Genomic DNA, 20,718 nt, shown 5'->3' on the forward strand with positions numbered 1-20,718 from the left:
AGAGGCAGACGAGACGCCGTTCGCCCTCACCACCGCCGCGCCTACAATCAACGCGCAGGAAGCGCCTCATCCGGGACTCCTAGGAGGGATGCTGGAACAGCCCCGCGATAACTGGATCCAGCAGCAACAAGAAGACACAGAAATTGGACTCCTGCACCGATGGGTGGCCACCGGTAAATTACCCACGGGCTCAGAAAGACAGACTCTGACCAAAGATATGTTGCTGATGTTGCGCCAGTGGGAAAGACTAGCCGTCAAAAAAGGACTTTTATATCGAAAAGCCACGTCACGAACCAGTCAGCTACGATATGGCAGGTGATCGTGCCCGGAGCCCATCTCAACCAACAAGCCCGGGAAGCCCATGAAAAGGGGGCTCATTTTGGTGCTGAAAAAACTTTACAATGGCTACAGCAGAGAGTGTACCACCCACGCTTGCACTCTGCAGTAGAAGTTTGTCGAACCTGCCGTTCGTGTGAGCTCGCTAAACCCCCTGCGCAACGAGCCCCGGTGCAAACTATTGTAGCATCAGCCCCTCTGGAGCTTCTTACGGTGGACTATCTAACCATAGCTCCTGCCCATCAGGGGTATGCACATTGCCTCGCTATGGTGGACCATTTCACCAAGTTTGCCGTGGTCACCCCCACCCGAGACCAAACAGCGGGGTCGGCCGCCTATGCGATTTGTAAGAACTTTATTCAAGTGTACGGCTGTCCACAACTAATACATTCGGACCAAGGGGCGTGCTTCCTAGGGAAAGTCATGGAAGAGCTACACCATCTTTACGGTATTGATAAATCGCGGACTACGCCATATCACCCACAGGGAAATGGAGCGTGTGAACAATTCAATCGTACGCTAATCCAAATGCTGCGCACCCTGGAGAGCGACCCCGAGCAAGTGTGGGTGTATAACAATCGGGTGCATCGAGTGACTGGTTACACACCCTACTCATTGTTGTTCGGACGAGAAAGCAAAGGCATTACGGAGGTGGAATTGAACCCGGAGGAGCCACAACCCTGGACCGGGGTATCCTCGTGGGTACGAAATCACCGGCAACGGCTGCAAACCCTCCACCGTATCGTCCATACGAAGCTCCAGGACCTAGAACACCAAGGGGGAGCACTACCCCCACCCATTGACTTTCAAGCTGGGGATCGGGTACTTGTACTTGATCAACGCCCCCAAAACAAGTTAGAACCCCGGTGGGAGGTGAACCCGTACCGAGCGTTGCGCCGAATAAGCCCCGACGGGCCTGTGTACGAAATACAATCGGAAGGGAACAACACGCCTCTCACTCGGGTTGTGCACCATAATATGTTACGACCGTGTACGTCTACCGATCCCCTGCGACCCGAACTGACCCCCTAGGTCCCTGACCCCCTGCCTATCGTCTGGGACCTGGACGACGAAGAGGACTTCCCCGTAACATCTGCGGGGCGCCCCAGCAATGGCACTATCATAGACCCGGAAATCCCACCCGAACCAGCGAGTCGACGACCCTCCACAACCCCAGAAGACTCCACTGCACCCGAGTTTCGATGCTCCGAGCGATCAACAGCTGGCAAACCCCCTGAACATTACGAACAGGACCAGTTCGTATGGAGACAAGGACTGTCGTCTTAAAAGACCAGCCCAAGGCTACAAAAACCCTCGCCCGAGGACTGGCGAGCATACAGGGCGGGGAGTGTGGGAGGAACGGCCCCCGTCGAGTGTCCAGACCGGAACCAAGGGAGCTGTCATCCAGGTTCCGGGGGAAACTGTTCCCGGGGGAAAGAATTCAAGGACGGACCGTTCTGACAGACAGATGGGCTGGGGGAGGGTGGGGAATTCCCCAGACGATGAGTCAGCAGATCGGGACGCAGACTGCAGGAGAGCGTGGGAGCGACGGGCAGCCAGAGCGACTAACCTGTGCGAGAGAGGACGCTTACTGAGGACTCCAGAGAGACGGTGCCAAGGGGATCATCCAAGTCTAGTTGCCCTGCTCCAGCCCGCGGCCACAGCAGCCCCAGTCTAACCCGCGGCCGCTGCCGCCTTCTCTCAGCCTGCGGCTGTGGCCTACCCGCGGTCACCTGCGGCTGCTGCCGTCTCTCCTCTGCCTGTGGCTGCTGCCTGTTCCCTGCCACCTGCAGCCGCCCCGTTCTCGCCCGTGGCCGCCGCAAGTACCGTGCCGTTGGTGGTCACCGCCGTCCCGCTCAGGGCCGCAGCAGGGACCGGGCCTCTGCTGACCACGTATTCCCCGTCACAGCCATTAGCTGCGCAGGTGGCCTGTCATCCACCACCACACATCGCTGCCGCTTGCCCCAGTCCGGGGACTGCGGCCCTCCCATCCAAGGACTCCGGTGGGGCCTGCGGGGCTCCAGTGTCGCCAGCGCGCCGAAGGGCGCGAAGACTCCGCCAACGCTTCAGCAACTGGGCCCAGCAACTATTACGCCGAAAGACCACCGACCCGAACGGCGAGGGACATCTGGACGGCTAAGTAGACTCTATAATTAAGGACCCGTAGCCATACCGCGGCCCTATAGTGACCGGCCATTGCCGGAAGTAGTTGTGTGCTTTACATCCGTGTTTGCCTGTTTACATCCCCTGCATGGGCCACCTGTGTTACCCCCTTTTTGTTGATGATCAGGCCGTGACTGAGGAAAGTACCCTCGAGTCCCATAAACATTATTATATCACACACCGAATCGTCTCGCGACTCGTCACTACATGCTGCGTACCTGCAAACACCACACTCCCCCCGTGAGCGCAGCTGATCGCGCTAGACGTACTATTCCATCCTTGGGACCTAGGTCCCAGGTCACATGGACGGAATAGTACGTCTAATGTAGGAAAGGGGTTAAAGGGAACCTGTCAGCAGTTTTGGCCGATATAAGATGCGGCCATCACCTTTCAGGGCTTATATACACCATTCGCCGCCCTCCTGCTTTCTTCTTTTAGATGATGTGACCCTGCATCATTCACACAGGCTCCCCGGCATTGAGCTCCTGCGCAGGTGTACTTCTCTGTTCTATTGAGGGCAGAGCAAAGTACTGCAATGCGTAGCTACCAGAAAAGGTCAAAGAGCCCAGGCACTTGCGCACTGCAGGACTTTGCTCTGCCCTCAACAGGGCAGATAAGTACGCCTGCGCAGAAGCGTGATGCCGGGGAGCCAGTGTGGATGATGCAGGGTCGTGTCATCCACAAGAAGCAAGCAGGAGGATGGTGATCATAAGAAGATGGAAGGCGCCGGACCAAGACCAGCGACACCGATCGAACCGGGGCGTCCCCACAGGAGAGTATAATAAAACTTATTTTTCAGTTCTTCCCGGTCGGGTTGGGGGCTCATATACAGCTTTATAGAATGCTGTATATAAGTCCTGAAAGGAGATGGCCACATTTTAGATTGGCCAAAACTACTGACAGGTTCCCTTTAAGGGAAATATGGAGAGATATGGAGTAAATTATGGTGGCAGTACAATGCTGGGAGTGTACGACAGTACCGCTGATAGCATGGGGCACTCCGTCTGCTAATATCAGTCTCATGGGATTATAGCCGGAAATGTCAAACAGTATGCTGGGATTATAGCTGGTATCAAACAGTATGACGGGATTATAGCTGGGATTAAAAAGTATAATGGGATTATAGCTGGTAATATCAAACAGTATGCTGGGATTATAGCTGGTATTAAACAGTATGATGGGATTATAGCCGGGATTAAACAGTATGGCTGATTATAGCTGGTAATGTTAAACAGTATGATGAGATTATAGATGGTATTAAACAGTATGACAGGATTATAGCTGGTAATATCAAACAGTATGATGGGATTATGACTGATATTATTAACAATATGACAGGATTATGGCTGGTATTATTAAATAGTATGACAGGATTATGGATTATAATATTAAACAGTATGATACGATTATAGCTGGTATTATTAAATAATAAGATGGGATTATAACTGGTAATGTTAAACAGTATGATGGGATTATAATTGAGAAAATTAAATGGTATGACAGGATTATGGATGAGATTATTCTGTATGTTTATTATTACGTGAGCCCAATAGTTGGTATCAAGGGCTCCAGTAGTATGGGACACAAACTACATTATAATGTTAGAGCTAGGAGGGACATTATCATAATCTATACATTCCTCGGACCCTGATGTCTAAGTGATCCCTAAGGCACCTCTGCAACAAAAGCGAGGTCAGCAGTACCATGCAAGACATTTAAAGGTGCTGTTTCAACATCATAAATCATTAAAATCTCAGTGCTCATAGAAACAAGCAACTTTGCAATTTATCTATAATAATAAATGCCCTAAGCAGCTTCCGGTTGTAACAACTTCCGTCCAGTTGTAACCGGTGACGTCACCGCACACCTCTTTCCATGTTAACCTTCAACACACCACTCCTCCTCAACACACACACTCCTCTCACCTTTCACCATCTCCACTCACTCTTTCACTCCACATACGACCCTTTCTCTCACTCCGTCTCTCATACTCACGCCGTCATCGCCGCTGATCCACGATCCCCGACATCTTCTTCCGCCGGCGCCATCCTGGATCCAGACGTCCTCCACACCGGCGACATGTTCTTGCGGCGACGCCATTTTGGATCAGCGAAATCCCGCGGTAGTCAAGATGGCGTTGCCGCAAGAACATGTCGCCGGTGTGGAGGACGTCGGGATCCAAAATGGCGTCGGCGAAATCTCGCGAGATTTCGCCGACGCCATTTTGGATCCCTGACGGCATCCACGCCGGCGACATGTTCCTGCGGCGACGCTATTTTGGATCAGCGAAATCCCGCGATAGTCAAGATGGCGTCGCCGCAAGAACATGTCGCCGGTGTGGAGGACGTCGGGATCCAAAATGGCGTCGGCAAAATCTCGCGAGATTTCGCCGACGCCATTTTGGATCCCTGACGGCATCCACGCCGGCGACATGTTCCTGCGGCGACGCTATTTTGGATCGGCGAAATCCCGCGATACTCAAGATGGCGTCGCCGCAAGAACATGTCGCCGGCGAGGAGGACGACGGGATCCAAAATGGCGTCGGCGAAAACTCACGAGATTTCGCAGATGCCATTTTGGATCCCGACGTCGTCCACGCCGGCGACATGTTCTTCCGGCGACGCCATCTTGAGTATCGCGGGATTTCACGATACTCAAGATGGCGTCGCCGCAAGAACATGTCGCCGGCGTGGACAACGTCTGGATCCAGGATGGCGCCGGCGGAAGAAGATGTCGGGGATCGTGGAGCAGCGGCGATGACAGCGTTAGTATGAGAGACGGAGTGAGAGAAGGGGTCGTATGTGGAGTGAAAGAGTGAGTGGAGATGGTGAAAGGTGAGAGGAGTGTGTGTGTTGAGGGTTAACATGGTAAGAGGTGTGATGCTATCGCATCCTCCCGATGCGATAGCATCGGGCCATAATCTAGTCTCTTATAAAAGTCCTTTCCATTTTAAAGAATGGAGAGATTTAAAATTTTACAGTTTTCTGCTTATTGTCTACGTTCATACCAAAAAGAAAAAATGGAACCAAGAGCAAATGAATAAAATATCTAATTTTATTGTTATCCAGAAATTGATAAAAATACAAGTTTATAATAAATCAATCACATAATAAAAAATATAAGGGAATCAGCAACACCCAGTTACTTTACTATGCACTATTGCACTTTATATGAATATTGAGAACAAATTATGTATTTTTAATTAAAAATATATATATTTAATTTTCTTTGTATCCTTTAATATCCTTCTGTGCACTCCACAAGGTTATAATCGTTATATGCAATTGTTTTTACATTGCCACCTCTACCTCCTATCTGTATGTGGTAACTGGGTGTTGCTGATTCCCTTATATTTTTTATTATGTGATTGATTTATTATAAATTTGTATTTTTATCAATTTTTGGGTAACAATAAAATTAGATATTTTATTCATTTGCTCTTGGTTCCATTATTTCTTTTTGGTATGCATATATTGGTTTAATGGATGAGCTTTCACATTAGTAGCCTTTTTTGGTATTATTATTGTCTACGTCATTGGACACCTCTGTGGCGCCCCTGAGGCTCAGTCAGCACAGAGGTACTGCACCTTCTCCTAAGGTGTAGTGCCCCACCATCCAGGTAAGGTGGGAACTCCTTTACACACTCCAGCACTCGCACCCCACACAACAGCGTAGTTCTGCACAACCACACTGCGGCTCATTGCTCAGAGGGTAGCAGAGCACCTTTGGTGGTTCCCTGCTTGGAACACTGGACGTGCTGGGAGGTGGGTGGAGTTAAGATACATAAAAGAGTGGGAAAGTGTAGGATGAGAGGTTCAGTCTGACAGAAGGTCAGTCGGGTAGGAAGTCACTCAGACAGGAGTGAGGATCCCAGGAAGAAGGGATGGAGGAAGGAGTGCTGCAGCTGCCTCAGTGATCTGAGCCAGCTGGCACAGGAAAGGAAAAGAAGGAGAAAGACGTAGAACTGAAACCTAAGCTTCCATAAGAAAAAAAGACAAGTACGGAACGAAGGAGTAGAGAGAACAGAGAGGACGTGGGTTAGAAGAGGAACCCTGCCTATAGGTTCTCAGCGCAAGGCCGGGGCCCGGTCCCCGTGGTTGTATGGACACTTATGGTTCTGCAGCAGACACCGGTGGAGTAGTTGGCTGTAAATGCATTACTCCCATCTAAGACTTGGGGCACAACAGCAACTGGATAGAGATCCGGGACTCAGGAGAAGGGAGTCCCCGAAGCAGGCTACAGCTGTCTGCCATACAAGTAGAGTTCTTGGGAACATCTGTCAGGAGGAACTCCAGTGTACCACGGTACTGGAGATCTTCACATTTAAAGGTGCTATAGAGGAGACGTTCAGGAAAGGCACATAAGTTGGCGGAGTGTTGGAGGGGAGCTTTCCGTCTTGCCTGGAGGTTGACTGAGTCCCTGACCCGGAGGACACGGCACAGAAGCAGGCACTACTGACTGTGAGTAAAGCTTTGGAACTACATGCCCTGGTGTCCTCCATTCCTTCCTGCGTCCGTCTACCTGACACTGCTACGTCCCCTGCGCCGGACACTACACCACCTAAGTGTCCCCACATCTACACTGCACTGGGACAACAGCCCTGCCTGTGGAGGGCTATACCATCATTGCTGCACCACACCATCTGTCCCAGAGGATCTGTTTGCAGCGTCGGCTTAACACCTCCCTTGCCGAACACCACAGGTGGCGTCACAAAATATTCCATTCATTTAATAACATTTACATCTTCCTATTACTTGGGTGCCCAGGGCCACGGTCCGGGTCACTGCCACTGTGACACATCCCACTGATACCGTCCAGGTACCGAGTACTCCACAGCCCTGGGAGGGCAACCCAACTTGGCGTCACGAACAGGATGACGAGACCCGATGCCATCGGGTTCTGTGCGCCTAGGATTTGTTGGACTTAAAACTTTGGAGAATGTGCAGAAGACCCAATTTAATAGACTGTGAAAAGAACATTAAAAATGGCCATTGGCGTGGAGAAGAAGGGCGTGAAGAGATGGGAGGTCCTAGGAAAAGACCGCAAAGAGTCTTGGGCCTCCCCTGCCTGAATTACTATGTAACAGCAACATGGCCCACCCCCCGAGGGGTTCGTATACTGGCTTGGTATGGAGGCGCTGGAAGAAGACGCCGCCCCCGGAAGGAGGGGCAGAAGCCAGTGGCGGGAAAGGGGCCGAGAGAGGAGGGAGAAGAACGCCAGAATGCCATCTTGGAGAGAGAGGGAAGGAGGCCTGCGGAGCGTGGGCAAGTGGATCTCCCCGGCGCCATGGCAGAAGGCTCCAACCCCGTAGCGGAGATGAACCGTCAGCAGCTGGAGGACGAAATTGCCCAGCTGATGCGCCGCCTGCAACTGAGGCAGGAAACGCTATGGACCTTGAATCTGCAGCGCGCCCAGGAGGGGCCTACAACTGCGGTACCCGCGACACCGGTACCCGCCGCTGCTGCACCGGACCTTGTCCAGGCAGACCCTGTGAAGCCTAGAACTGCTGCCATGCCATCGGCAGCGTACTTTGTTCCCTCCCTGCCGCTACTACCGGAGTAGTTGTACACCGCACTGGGAGCTGACGCAGCGGAAGAGAAGCCCCCCGTCTGGACCTGACGCGGCTGCGCAGGTCCCTACAGAGACCCCTGCGGACCCGGAGCCGCCGGTAGCTCCACCGCCGTCCCCGGTGTTCCACCAAGCAGCGTCCACTGCCACTATGCCTGCACCGGAGCAGGGACTGCACCGCCAGGAGGCATCAAGAATATACCCCGGCTCTCCTAATGGGTTGCCCTCCGACTTCACGCTGTCAGAGGCAGGCTTGCGGGAACTCGAAATGGGGCAGTTGGAAGAGTCCGCTGGGGCACTGGACTGTCGGAGATGGGGAGATGGAGGAGGTCCCTACTGAGAAGCGTAAGGCTGGAACAGGCGCGCACGATTCGGCATCTTCGGGGATTGGATGAGTCTCAGTCACTTTAGGATAGTGACCTTGGTATCCCTTGGCTGCCGAATCCACGTATAGTCACCTATCAGCGCCAACAAGCTGCGGCATCCCTCGGTGCTAGGCCATGCACCAGAGCACCAGGATTAGCCAGCAACCAGCAGCAAGATGAAGACACCCAAAGTGTTACATCTGGTAGCAGTTCCCAAGCTTCCAGAACCCCAGGAGGGGATCGGCATTAGTTACCTGTACTAATAACTCTCGTTACCAGGAGGGTTTATTTGCACCGTTGTGCCTTTTGTTCTATTTTTGACCATCATGGTTCAGTTTTGTTTTCCCAATGTTGCCCTGTTTTGGTTGGCAGCCTTCCTATTCAACTAAGCGTTCATGAACTTGGAGTGATCCAAAAACTTTTGTTTGTAAATAGTTGCACCTCTTTAGGTGCCCTCTCTTGGTTTTACATATAGACACTTTGCGAAGATTAAGTCTACCTCATTTAGAGCATGACTCCAATAAAAGGACACTGCAAGAGATCTCGGCTGGGAGCGGTGTCCAGCACTTACAAGAATTATTGAAAAGTTTTAATGTGAAGTATTTGATGATGATGTGTTTTATAAGAGTGTTGGTAACAAAGAAATGGCTTTTATATAGAATTAGGAATGTTTTGATACAGAGATGAGAGATTTGAATAAAGAGCTGAAAATGTAAATGGTGAACCAGGTATCACGGATGTCACTTGAAGGAAAGTAGAAAATGTGCACTAGAAAGAGAAGAAGAAATGTGTACTAGAGAAAGAAAGATGAAGAATATTGAAGTGATAGTGAGTCACAGATAATAGCACTTAGAATTACGTAAAGTATGAAAAATTGCATTTTTTGACTTAGAATTGTAGGTAGTTAATTGATAACTGTTTGCAACGTTCAAGAATGAGTGCCTCTCATATTGGGAAGTTTTGTATAAGAAATGTTTATGCAGCATTACAAAAATTTGTATGTTCCTGTGTTTGTCAACTTTGTTCACCTTGCAGTCCGCGGACGTGCTTTGTTTAATGGGGGGTATGTGGCGCCCCTGAGGCTCAGTCGCCACAGAGGTACTGCACCTTCTCCTAAGGTGTAGTGCCCCACCATCCAGGTAAGGTGGGAACTCCTTTACACACTCCAGCACTCGCACCCCACACAACAGGGTAGTTCTGCACAACCACATTGCGGCTCATTGCTCAGAGGGTAGCAGAGCACCTTTGGTGGTTCCCTGCTTGGAACACTGAACGTGCTGGGAGGTGGGTGGAGTTAAGATACATAAAAGAGTGGGAAAGTGTAGGATGAGAGGTTCAGTCTGACAGAAGGTCAGTCGGGTAGGAAGTCACTCAGACAGGAGTGAGGATCCCTGGAAGAAGGGATGGAGGAAGGAGTGCTGCAGCTGCCTCAGTGATCTGAGCCAGCTGGCACAGGAAAGGAAAAGAAGGAGAAAGACGTAGAACTGAAACCTAAGCTTCCATAAGAAAGAAAGACAAGTACGGAACGAAGGAGTAGAGCGAGCAGAGAGGGCGTGGGTTAGAAGAGGAACCCTGCCTTTAGGTTCTCAGCGCAAGGCCGGGGCCCGGTCCCCGAGGTTGTATGGACACTTATGGTTCTGCAGCAGACACCGGTGGAGTAGTTGGCTGTAAATGCACTACTCCCATCTAAGACTTGGGGCACAACAGCAATTGGATAGAGATCCGGGACTCAGGAGAAGGGAGTCCCCGAAGCAGACTACAGCTGTCTGCCGTACAAGTAGAGTTCTTGGGAACATCTGTCAGGAGGAACTCCAGTGTACCACGGCACTGGAGATCTTCACACTTAAAGGCGCTATACAGGAGACGTTCAGGAAAGGCACATAAGTTGGCGGAGTGTTGGAGGGGAGCATTCCGTCTTGCCTGGAGGTTGACTGAGTCCCTTACCCGGAGGACACGGCACAGAAGCAGGCACTACTGACTGTGAGTAAAGCTTTGGAACTACATGCCCTGGTGTCCTCCATTCCTTCCTGCGTCCGTCTACCTGACACTGCTACATCCCCTGCGCTGGACACTACACCACCTAAGTGTCCCCACATCTACACAGCCCTGGGACAACAGCCCTGCCTGTGGAGGGCTATACCATCATTGCTGCACCACACCATCTGTCCCGGAGGATCTGTTTGCAGCGTCGCCTTAACACCTCCCTTGCCGAACACCACAGGTGGCGTCACGAACTATTCCATTCCATTAACTACATTCCCCCATTACTTGGGTACCCAGGGCCACGGACCGGGTCACCACTGCTGTGACACATTCCCCTGACACCGTCACGGTACTGAGTACAACACAGCCCTGGGAGGGCGACCCACCTCTGCAGTCTTATCAGAGGTGGCCTGAAGCTGTTGCATTGCTGTACCCGTGCGCTCTGCTTGCAGAATGGTAAAGTGCACAGTTCTGTCTAATGGCTCAACCATGCTTGCCGATGTGAACTGTCAATCATCGCTCTACATTGCGACCACCCTCTTAATCGTTGAAGTCCCCATCATGAATTTTTCAGCAGGGACCGGTGGTTTTCTTTTTCTCCCGGTGTTAATATACTATATATTCAAATTGACTTACACTTTTATAAGCACTATTATTTGTGCACTATGGCTGTAAAGTTACACTATGGGTGACTGGCTATATCATAAACTTTATGCACTGGAGCTGTTATGAACATTATAAGTATAATACTTTGGTTTTGCATACAAGCTGCTGAGGGAGTCATTGAGGAACTTGGGCTGCCAGATACAGGTGCATCTCACAAAATTAGAATATCATCAAAAAGTTAATTTATTTCAGTTCTTCAATACAAAAAGTGAAACTCATATATTATATAGAGTCATTACAAACAGAGTGATCTACTTCTGTTAATGTTGATGATTATGGCTTACAGCCAATGAAAACCCAAAAGTTATTATCTCAGTATATTAGAATACTTTATAACACTAACTTGAAAAATTATTTTCAAATCCTAGATGTTGGCCTACTGAAATGTATGATCAGTAAATGCACTCAATACTTAGTCGGGCTCCTTTGTCATCAATTACTGCATCAATGTGGCGTGGCATGGAGGCGATCAGCCTGTGGCACTGCTGAGCTGTTATGGAAGCCCAGGTTGCTTTGATACTATCCTTCAGCTCACATGCATTGTTGGGTCTGGTGTCTCTCATCTTCCTCTTGACAATACCCCATAGATTCTCTATGGGGTTAAGGTCAGGCAAGTCTGCTGGCCAATCAAGCACAGTGATACTGTTGTTTGTAAACCAGGCATTGGTACTTTTGGCAGTGTGGACAGGTGCCAAGTCCTGCTGGAGAATGACATTTCCATCTCCAATAAGCTTGTCGTCAGAGGGAAGCATGAAGTGCTCTAAAATTTCCTGGTAAATGGCTGCACTGACTTTGATAAAAAAACAGTGGACCTACACCAGCAGATGACATGGCTCCCCAAACCATCACTGATTGTGGAAACTTCACACAGTAATCTCAGTATATATTATGAGTGGGCAACAAAAGCATCACTCCTTGAGAAAGCTCAGGCGAAACGTACCCCTCAATCCTGCAGAAAGCTCAGATGAAACATACATAGGAGCGGGAGCTCCTGATTGGTTAGATTCAGCTATGTTTATGATAATTTTCATTTAACATTACTATTTACCTCCTCCGCCCACCACTGCTCCCTCCAACTTCCCTAATCTCTGCCGAGGACTTCGCCATGCACTTCAAAAACAAGATAGACAAAACACGGCAAGTCTTTATTATTCAACCACCACAACCCCTTTGTATACCAGACCAATGCCCAAACCCCATAACCTCCTTATCCAACATCACTGAAGGGGAGCTTGCTCATCTTCTCTCCAAATCACACCTCACCACTTGTGCACTAGACCCCATCCCATCCCACCTCCTCCCCAACCTCGCCACCACTCTTATCCCATCTCTAAACCACCTCTTCAACCTAACTTCCGGTACCTTCCCTTCTGCTTTCAAACATGCTACAATCATGCCTATCCTCAAAAAGCCAACCCTCGACCCAACCGCTATGTCCAGCTATTGCCTAATATCGCTGCTCCCATTCGCTTCCAAACTCCTGGAACAGCACGTCCACGCAGAACTTTCCTCCCATGTCTCATCTAACCTGCTCTTTAACAATCTACAATCTGGTTTCCGCCCCCATCACGCCACTGAAACAGCCCTGACCAAAATTAATAACGACCTACTTACAGCCAAAGTAAACGGACAATACAATATACTCCTCCTTTTAGACCTGTCCTTTGCCTTCGACACAGTTGACCACTGTCTCCTACTACAGATCCTCTCTTCCTTTGGCATCAAAGACCTTGCCCTATCCTGGATCTTCTCATACCTCTCCAACCGCACATTCAGCGTCTCCCACTCCCACACTACCTCCTCATCCCACCCTCTCTCTGTTGGAGTCCCCCAAGGCTCTGTTCTAGGACCCCTACTCTTCTCAATCTATACACTTGGCCTGGGGCAACTCATAAAGTCCCACGGATTCCAGTACCACCTTTATGCCGATGATACTCAGATCTACCTCTCTGGCCCAGACATCACCTCTCTGCTGTCCAAAATCCCGGAGTGTCTATCAGCCATATCATCCGCTTCCTCAAACTGAATGTGGACAAATCTGAACTGATCATCTTTCCCCCATTTCACAGATCTTCCTTACCTGACCTATCTATAACAATTGACGACATCACGCTTTCCCCCGTACCGGAGGTCCGCTGCCTCGGAGTAACCCTTGACTCTGCCCTGTCCTTCAAACCACACATCCAAGCTCTCTTCACTTCCTGCCGCCTCCAGCTCAAAAATATTTCCAGAATCCGTCCCTTCATCAACCCTCACTCTACTAAAATGCTTGTGCATGCCCTCATCATCTCCCGTCTCGACTACTGCAACATCCTTTTCTGTGGCCTCCCTGCTAACACCCTCACACCTCTCCAGTCCATCCTTAACTCTGCTGCCTGACTAATTCATCTCTCTCCTCGCTACTCCTCCAATTCTCCCCTCTGCAAATCTCTTCACTGGCTCCCACTCCCTTATCGTATCCAATTCAAATTACTAATACTGACCTACAAGGCCATCTACAACTTGTCTCCTCCATATATCTCTGAATTAATCTCCCGATATCTTCCCTCACGTAATCTCCGATCCTCCCAAGACCTCCTTCTCTCCTCCACATTATTCGCTCCTCACCCAACCGACTCCAAGACTTCTCCCGAATAGCCCCCATCCTCTGGAATTCTTTGCCCCAACACGTCCGGCTATCAACCACACTCGGATCCTTCAGACGGAACCAGAAAACCCATCTCTTCAGGAAAGCCTACAGCCTGCAATGATCCCCGCTGCCCCCTCACCACTACTGGAGCCACCGCCTCACCATCACTGGAGCTGCTGCAACCCCCCAACCTACTGTCTCCTTCCCCACCATCCTGTAGAATGTAAGCCCAAAAGGGCAGGGTCCTCTCTCCCCTCTATATCAGTCTGTGATTGTTAGTTTGTTTAGTGTAAGTGATATCTGTAATTTGTATGTAACCCCTTCTCATGCACAGCACCATGGAATCAATGACGCTATATAAATAAATATTAATAATAATAATAATAATAATAATAATATTTCCTATAGATGTATTTACTATTGGTCCTCCATTTGTTATGTCTGAGATGTATTGTTATACACTGCTTATACAAAATATACATGGTACCTTGGTCATACTTGTCACAATTTCACCATGCTCTGAGTGACAGCTCAGCCGCCCTACAGAATCAAGGGGGTGCTGAGCTGTCAGTATTGTGAGTGACAACCCAATCACCCAATCTGAGCTGTCGGTATTGTGATTGACAGCCCAGCTGCCCAATCTGGCTGGTCCTGCAGGGTTCTCCAGGTGTCACCCATTCTGGATGATTACCTGGCTACTGTATATAGCTGTCTGGCTACTATCAGACATTGCCAGTTGTAGCTTTAAGCTAAGTGTTGTGTTTGTGCTGTACTCTGTATTCTGATCTTTGTTGCCGGACCTTGGATTTACCTTTTCTACTACCAGTCTGAATTACTCCTTTTTGATTTGACGCACTCTGAACTTGGTTTCCTGACCCCAGACTTTGCCTTTGACAATCCATTTGTCTTTTCCCTTTGACGCACCCTAATTGACCTCAGACTCCTTGACTTCTCAATGAGAAGTGATTCAGCACCCCAATGTTCCTTTCTTATACATATAGTAATTTGTATGTTACGTCTATCACAATATCAAATGCTTTTTACATACTTCTAGATGTGGCCCCATATCTAATGTAACGTTCATATTTTCTTGTGTAACTCCCCATTGGTTTTATTACTTTTTCTATGTTTCATAATATATACTGTATTTTCACTCAACAAAAATGTATTTATACCCATTAGTAGTGGTTATACGTTATTAGTTTTCTAGGTTTTGTTATCTAATTCTAGTTAAAGGAACAAAGACTATTAGAGACAAGTGAGCCCATTTGTAACAATTTTAATTCATTATTAATTTTCCCAAAAATTTATTTTCGTCAGACTAAATTTGGCCAAAACAAATTTCGGCAGATGCACTCCTCTCTAATGGCTACTTGTCACATAAAACCCTCAAGACTCGTAGTGAACTTTTCCTCCTGTTTTCTGCAAACAGCTACAAATCTGAAATGCTCTACATTTATTACCTTAATGTGTTTCTCGGTGAAGAGAATGGATCACTGAATGGTTGTGAATGTTAACAAGTCTGTTGCATATAAATAGAGGTATTAAAATACTGTAATTTGCGGCGCCCATTAAGTAAAGTCTCATTTCCATGAAACGTCCTGAAGAAAGGATACGCCATAGAAAACACTATATTTACAGCGTGTCCCAGAGGTAAATGGTCCGTCATTGTCTTAGGATCCTCCAGCTTCTCTCCATGCCGTTAGTTATATTTAAAAGAACAATATTTATTTCCAACTCAGCGGTTCCAGAGAATCACACACATACATATTCATAGAGAACGACTGAGAAAGTCACAGCGGAGGGATGCAGAGGGATCGACAGAATATTTGAAATATTCTTGATGACGGACTATAAAAATCTATAAAATGCTAATGAATGACAGACTAGGGTCAACAGAATCTGGAAGCTGAAAATTGAATTAAGTCCAAATTCTGATAGGTAAGTGCTACATATTCTGATATTTCTTGCTCTTCTGAATGTCCACAGCATCCATTTTTTATTATGGTATGCATTAATATTATAAGTCTACAAGTCTGAGACAGTTTCTGACTGTCCTGGAGAAGAGCAGTTCTCTGCTGGTTGTGGCTGTAAATATCATCTTGTTTGTGGGATATACATGAGAATCCAAAATTGAGACCAACTTCATGCTAGGGTTTTGAGTAGAGAAGAAAAATACTTCCAGAAAACAGTGTAAGGCTGGGGTCACACTTGCGAGAAACGCACACGAGTCTTGTGTCTCAATGTCCAGAACTGCCACCAGCACTCGGGACCGGAGTGTGCGGCTGTATGTATTTCTATGCAGCTGAGTGCTCCTGTCCGAGTGCCGGCGGCAGTGCCGGGTACTGAGATGCAAGACTCGTGCAAGTTTCTTGCAAGTGTGACCCCGGCCTAATGAAGAGAAAAACAAAATGAGGAGAATCAAGGAAGGGTATAGCCAAAGCTATCGTAGGTGCTGGAAAAAAATAAGTCCAAGATTATCGCCTTAAAGATTGTCATGCAGTTTCAAATAAAAATGTATGAAAACTGGGAAAAAAACCTCATTCATCTGAGGAGTCATACTACATTGACCTAAAGGGAATATGTCAGTAGGATAAACCCTCCAAAGTTGTCTATATGGGTATGTAGGTGATATGAAGCTGAATAACATGATACCCTGATATATAGAGAAATTATGTTTGTTTGTTTTCAATTACTCTGTTTGTGATCCTTTTTGAAAATGGAATAACGGAAAATAAATCTGAGAGTTTGTAAACTAAGTGTATATAATTTGATTGCATAATTATAGATGTTAAAATCAATAAAACGTATTGTTAAAAAAAGATACCCTGATATCTGCAATCTAATATCTTATTCCATGTCATGTCCGCCATGTCTGTCATGTCTGCCATGTCTGTTTTGTCTCAAGAACTCCTGGAGCGATGTGCATGCGCATATCTTGTCTGCTATCCTGCTTGTTCCCTAGAGCAGTGTGCACACTCACCTCATGTCTGCTGAGCTGCAAGATGCCTGCGTTTCTGCTTTGCCTTCTGTGATCTTCTCGTCATGTCTGAAACCTTGATCATGTGACGTTTCCTAAGATCCTGCACTGTCTGGTTCGGCAATCATCTCGTCATGTCTGAAACTCTGATCATGTGACCTTTCCTAGGATCCTGCACTGTCTGGTTCTGCAATCATCTCGTCATGTCTGAAACTCTGATCATGTGTCCTTCCTAGGATCCTGCACTGTCTGGTTCGGTGATCATCTCGTCATGTCTGAAACCCTGATCATGTGACTGCGCTTTGTGATCCAGGAGCATCTGAACTAGGAAGTTCTACCCTGGTCCTGACTCAGAAGAGGAGGTGCTGTGCCCTATATCAGACCGCCCCTTCCTATGCTCAGGGCCTGAGTATTGTGTTGTGTCCCTGCATGGCTGCTTGGTCTGTGGGGCGCTCCCTCTATTCTGTGCCCTTGCACCTAGCTCTTTAGTGCGTCTCTGCACACGCTCTGTGCTTGTATTCCGTCTCTTGTCTAGTGTTTGTCCTTCGTGCCATGTTTTGTTTTTGCCTTGCTTTACCTTGTAGTCCTTGTTTGCTCTGATACTGTTCCATGTTTCTTTCCATGTTTCCTGTCTCGCTTTGCTTTGTGGCTTCAGGTATTCCTCTCTGTACCCTGTCTAGTCCCAAGGTGCTCCCTTGGCCCGACTCTGGGCTTCGGCCTACGCTCCGCTGCTAGACTCTGTCCCTGTTGCTGACGTGCCTCTCTACACGTGCAGGTCTCCGCTCTGTACCCTATCTAGTCCCAAGGCCCTGCCTTGGCCCGGCTCTGGGCTTCGGCCTACGCTCCACTGCTAGACTGTCCCTGTGCCTGGCATACTCTCTGCATGCGCAGGTCTCTGCCTCGTTCTTTGTCTTTTCCCTGATGTTTCGTGCATCTTGCACTTTTCATACTAGGCTTTGCCATGTGGTATCGCACGCGTCTCTGTCCTGTACCTTTGCCTAGCCCTGCCTTGTGGCTCCGTGCCTCCGTGCACGTGCCTGGTCGCCTGTGCCTGCCTGGTGTGCCTCAGCCGTGCCATCTCTAGCCGTACTCGCCTGTGTGCCTCAGCCGTTCCCCCATCCAGTGCTAAAGTGGTTCCCGGCTGTGTGGCCCTGCAGCGGTGTCGCCTCTAGTCGTGCCTGCCTGCAACTGCCATCGTCGGTACCACCTGCCAGTGCCCCCGCCGTGGTCTCTGTGCTCTCTTGCATGCACGCTGGTTCTCGCACTGTGCCTTTTCGTGCTACTCTTGCACAAAGCTTTTTGCCTCTTTTGCTCTGCTCTTAACCCTAGTTTGCCTGCCGGATTCCATAACCTGCCGACCGCTGCCAGAGGTCCGGTCCTAGATGACTGCGGCCTGATGTCCGGAGCTGATGTCCGTAGCCAGATACCTGGACCCTGTCGGTCGATGCCAGTACCTCGGTTTCCGATGCCATTGTACCTCTCCCTGGCGTGCCCTCGCACGCGCAGACCACCGTCCTTGTGTCTCTCCCTGGTGTGCCATCGCACGCGCAGGCCACCGTCCTTGTGTCTCTCCCTGGCATGCCCCTTAGCATGCGCAGGTCTCGTCCTGTGAACCCGAACCTGGCGTGTCCGTTGACACGCATCATGTCGTTAACCCTGTCTTGTTTCCTTGCATGGAACCCTGGCTGACTTTCGGATGTCCGGATCCTGATGATTGCCTACAGTGCTTCAGAACCTGATGTCCCGGTTGATCTTCGCTTGCTGTCCGGAGTCTGATGTCATCGTGCCTCTGTCTACCATCTGCACGTACCATGCTTGGACCTTGGCATGCTCTTGCATGCATCTTGCTATGTTGCCCCTGTTCTGGTTATGTTTGTACCTGATGTTATCCCTGAAGCCTTCCTTAAATGAAGTTTCTTTGAACTAACATCTCGTCTCGCCTTGTCTTGTTTCCCTGAGCCGGCCGTCTGGTCCAGCTGCCGTGGTGGATCACCCCCTTGGTTTTGCCCCTGACACTCCCTGTATAGGGGGTGGTTCTCACTAGGTTAGCTCGCCCTAGCTCGATGGGTGCCACGGCCCAGAGGGTGCACTCATTCAAAGAAGAAACGACTCAGCGTAAGCTGACGCTCGTCACATTCCAGATCTATCAGAATAAATCCACGTTTTTCTTATATGTAAAAGAGTTGTTAAGATCTATGGGCCTGACATAGATCTCCCTGAGAATCTGCCCCAGAGCTTATTGTACAGGAAAGGAGGAGTTACCAGTGTGAAACATGTAGATCAGGAAAGCAGACTGACAATCATTACATGTCTCACACTGGCAATGCTCCTTTCATTAATAATTATCTTTGGAGGCAGATTCTCAGGAACATCCATGTTTGGCACGCAAATCTTAAAAGCTCATTTACATATGAAAAAAAAACGTAAAATTCTCAAGAATAGGACATCAGATTGCAGATATCAAGGTATCATTTTATTTAACTTTCTATGTACTTGTCCATATAGACAACTTAAGAAGGTTGGTTGATCCTACTGACCGATTCCTTGTAAAGGGTTCCTGCCACCTCCTTTGATCTTACTACTGTAGAAGAGCAGAGTCAAGCACATTCCAAGGCAATTTCTATTTTTTTTCATTTGACATTTTATATTTTACAAATATGTAATTAGCCAAATACAAATATACTCTTGACGTCATCATTTATTTATATAGAGCTCTTGTATAGCTACATCAGCCTGTCAATAATGATATTGTATAGTCAATAAAGTACAATCTATGGCCAGCTGTGGCTTTCTCCGCTTAAACAGCTGATCATTGGGTGTTTTTGTGACCGAACTGACAGAAATCCAGAAATCAATCACTGTACCGGCTTTCACCGAAGGGGTTGTTGTGTTACCGTTGTTTAGCTAGGATGACAAATTTTTTACCAGATTCCGTAGCTGTTGAAGAAGCTGTAAAACATCAAGAAGTTTTTCTTCAACTAACGAAAGACGGACTCTCTCTGTCTCCAGCATCTGAAGGTCTGTCCTTAGTAGTTCAATATCCTCGACCTTCCTTTCCAACTCGTCAATGAATGGCTCCTTGATCTAGCAAAATGGAAAGGATAATATCAATATCTATGCGAAAGGTTATTGTATAGGCGTGTCCACCCTTATCCTTTACAGCATTTCATCAAGGACTTTAACTTCTCAAGATACAAATTCAATACAATATCACACCTGAAAAGCTGCAACCAACATCACAACCACAGGATGGACACATACAGACACAGACAACATAAACTCCCGACAGAATATCACAAATTTTTTTTTTTTTAAGCTTGTTAGCCCACATTACTCTTCTTGCGATGTTTCAATCCAAAAGGAAAGGTAAGGAAAGACACATCTGAGGTTAGCAAAAAGCACACTCAAATTGTGTGAAGAATAAAGGAATATTAATACAAATATATGTATTTGATAGCCATCCGCATCACATAAATATGGCTGGATTGGACAGGAATTGATGCAGCTGCCAGACAACTTTAACTTTAGCAGTTTCTATCCTCCAAAGAAACTCAGGATCAGGCATAATGATAACCAACTGTCATGTCGGACGCTATTCACACCACAGCGTCCGGCAGGCAGAGGTAGTTCCACCTCCGTCCACTATAGCCTCAGTGGCGCCGGCTTGAGTTTCTCAGGTTATCGGGGGTTAATCTAGCTGGAGATCAGGTTGGATGTTTGGTCACGCCCACGGTCTTTAAATAGTCGTGCTGGCCTATGGGCATCGCCGATTATAGCTTGTGTGTCATACCAAGTGGTTCAGGTCTGGAGTGGAGGTGTTGGAGAGCGAGAGATTCATATCTGGTGTCGTATGATCCATTGTTACCTTCTCGCCTTCCCATATTTGTGTTTTGTTGTGCCCTGTTCACATTACTGTATAGTCCTGTGTGTATGCAGCGCGGTGCAGTTTAAGTTCTCCCTGTCTGTCTTTATTGTGTGGGGCTTTGGTGGTTTGTCTCCTCACTGGGTGGAGGGTGGAGGGTTAAGCT

The 20,718-nt window shown here is 48.3% G+C and overlaps 1 protein-coding gene across 1 annotated transcript in view; it reads right to left on the minus strand.

The window, feature by feature from the left end:
* EFCC1 (EF-hand and coiled-coil domain containing 1) overlaps window positions 1–20,718 on the minus strand; it is a 140,641-nt gene that overhangs the window by 20,644 nt on the left and 99,279 nt on the right. The window contains exon 6 of the mRNA XM_073574272.1: window positions 19,616–19,774. Coding sequence (XP_073430373.1) covers window positions 19,616–19,774 — 159 coding nt within the window. The remainder of the gene's footprint in view (window positions 1–19,615; window positions 19,775–20,718) is intronic.

The sequence above is a fragment of the Dendrobates tinctorius genome, unplaced genomic scaffold, assembly GCF_039654945.1.
Source record: "Dendrobates tinctorius isolate UK_male_01 unplaced genomic scaffold, ASM3965494v1 ptg000038l, whole genome shotgun sequence".
In the NCBI taxonomy this organism is placed as follows: domain Eukaryota; kingdom Metazoa; phylum Chordata; class Amphibia; order Anura; family Dendrobatidae; genus Dendrobates; species Dendrobates tinctorius.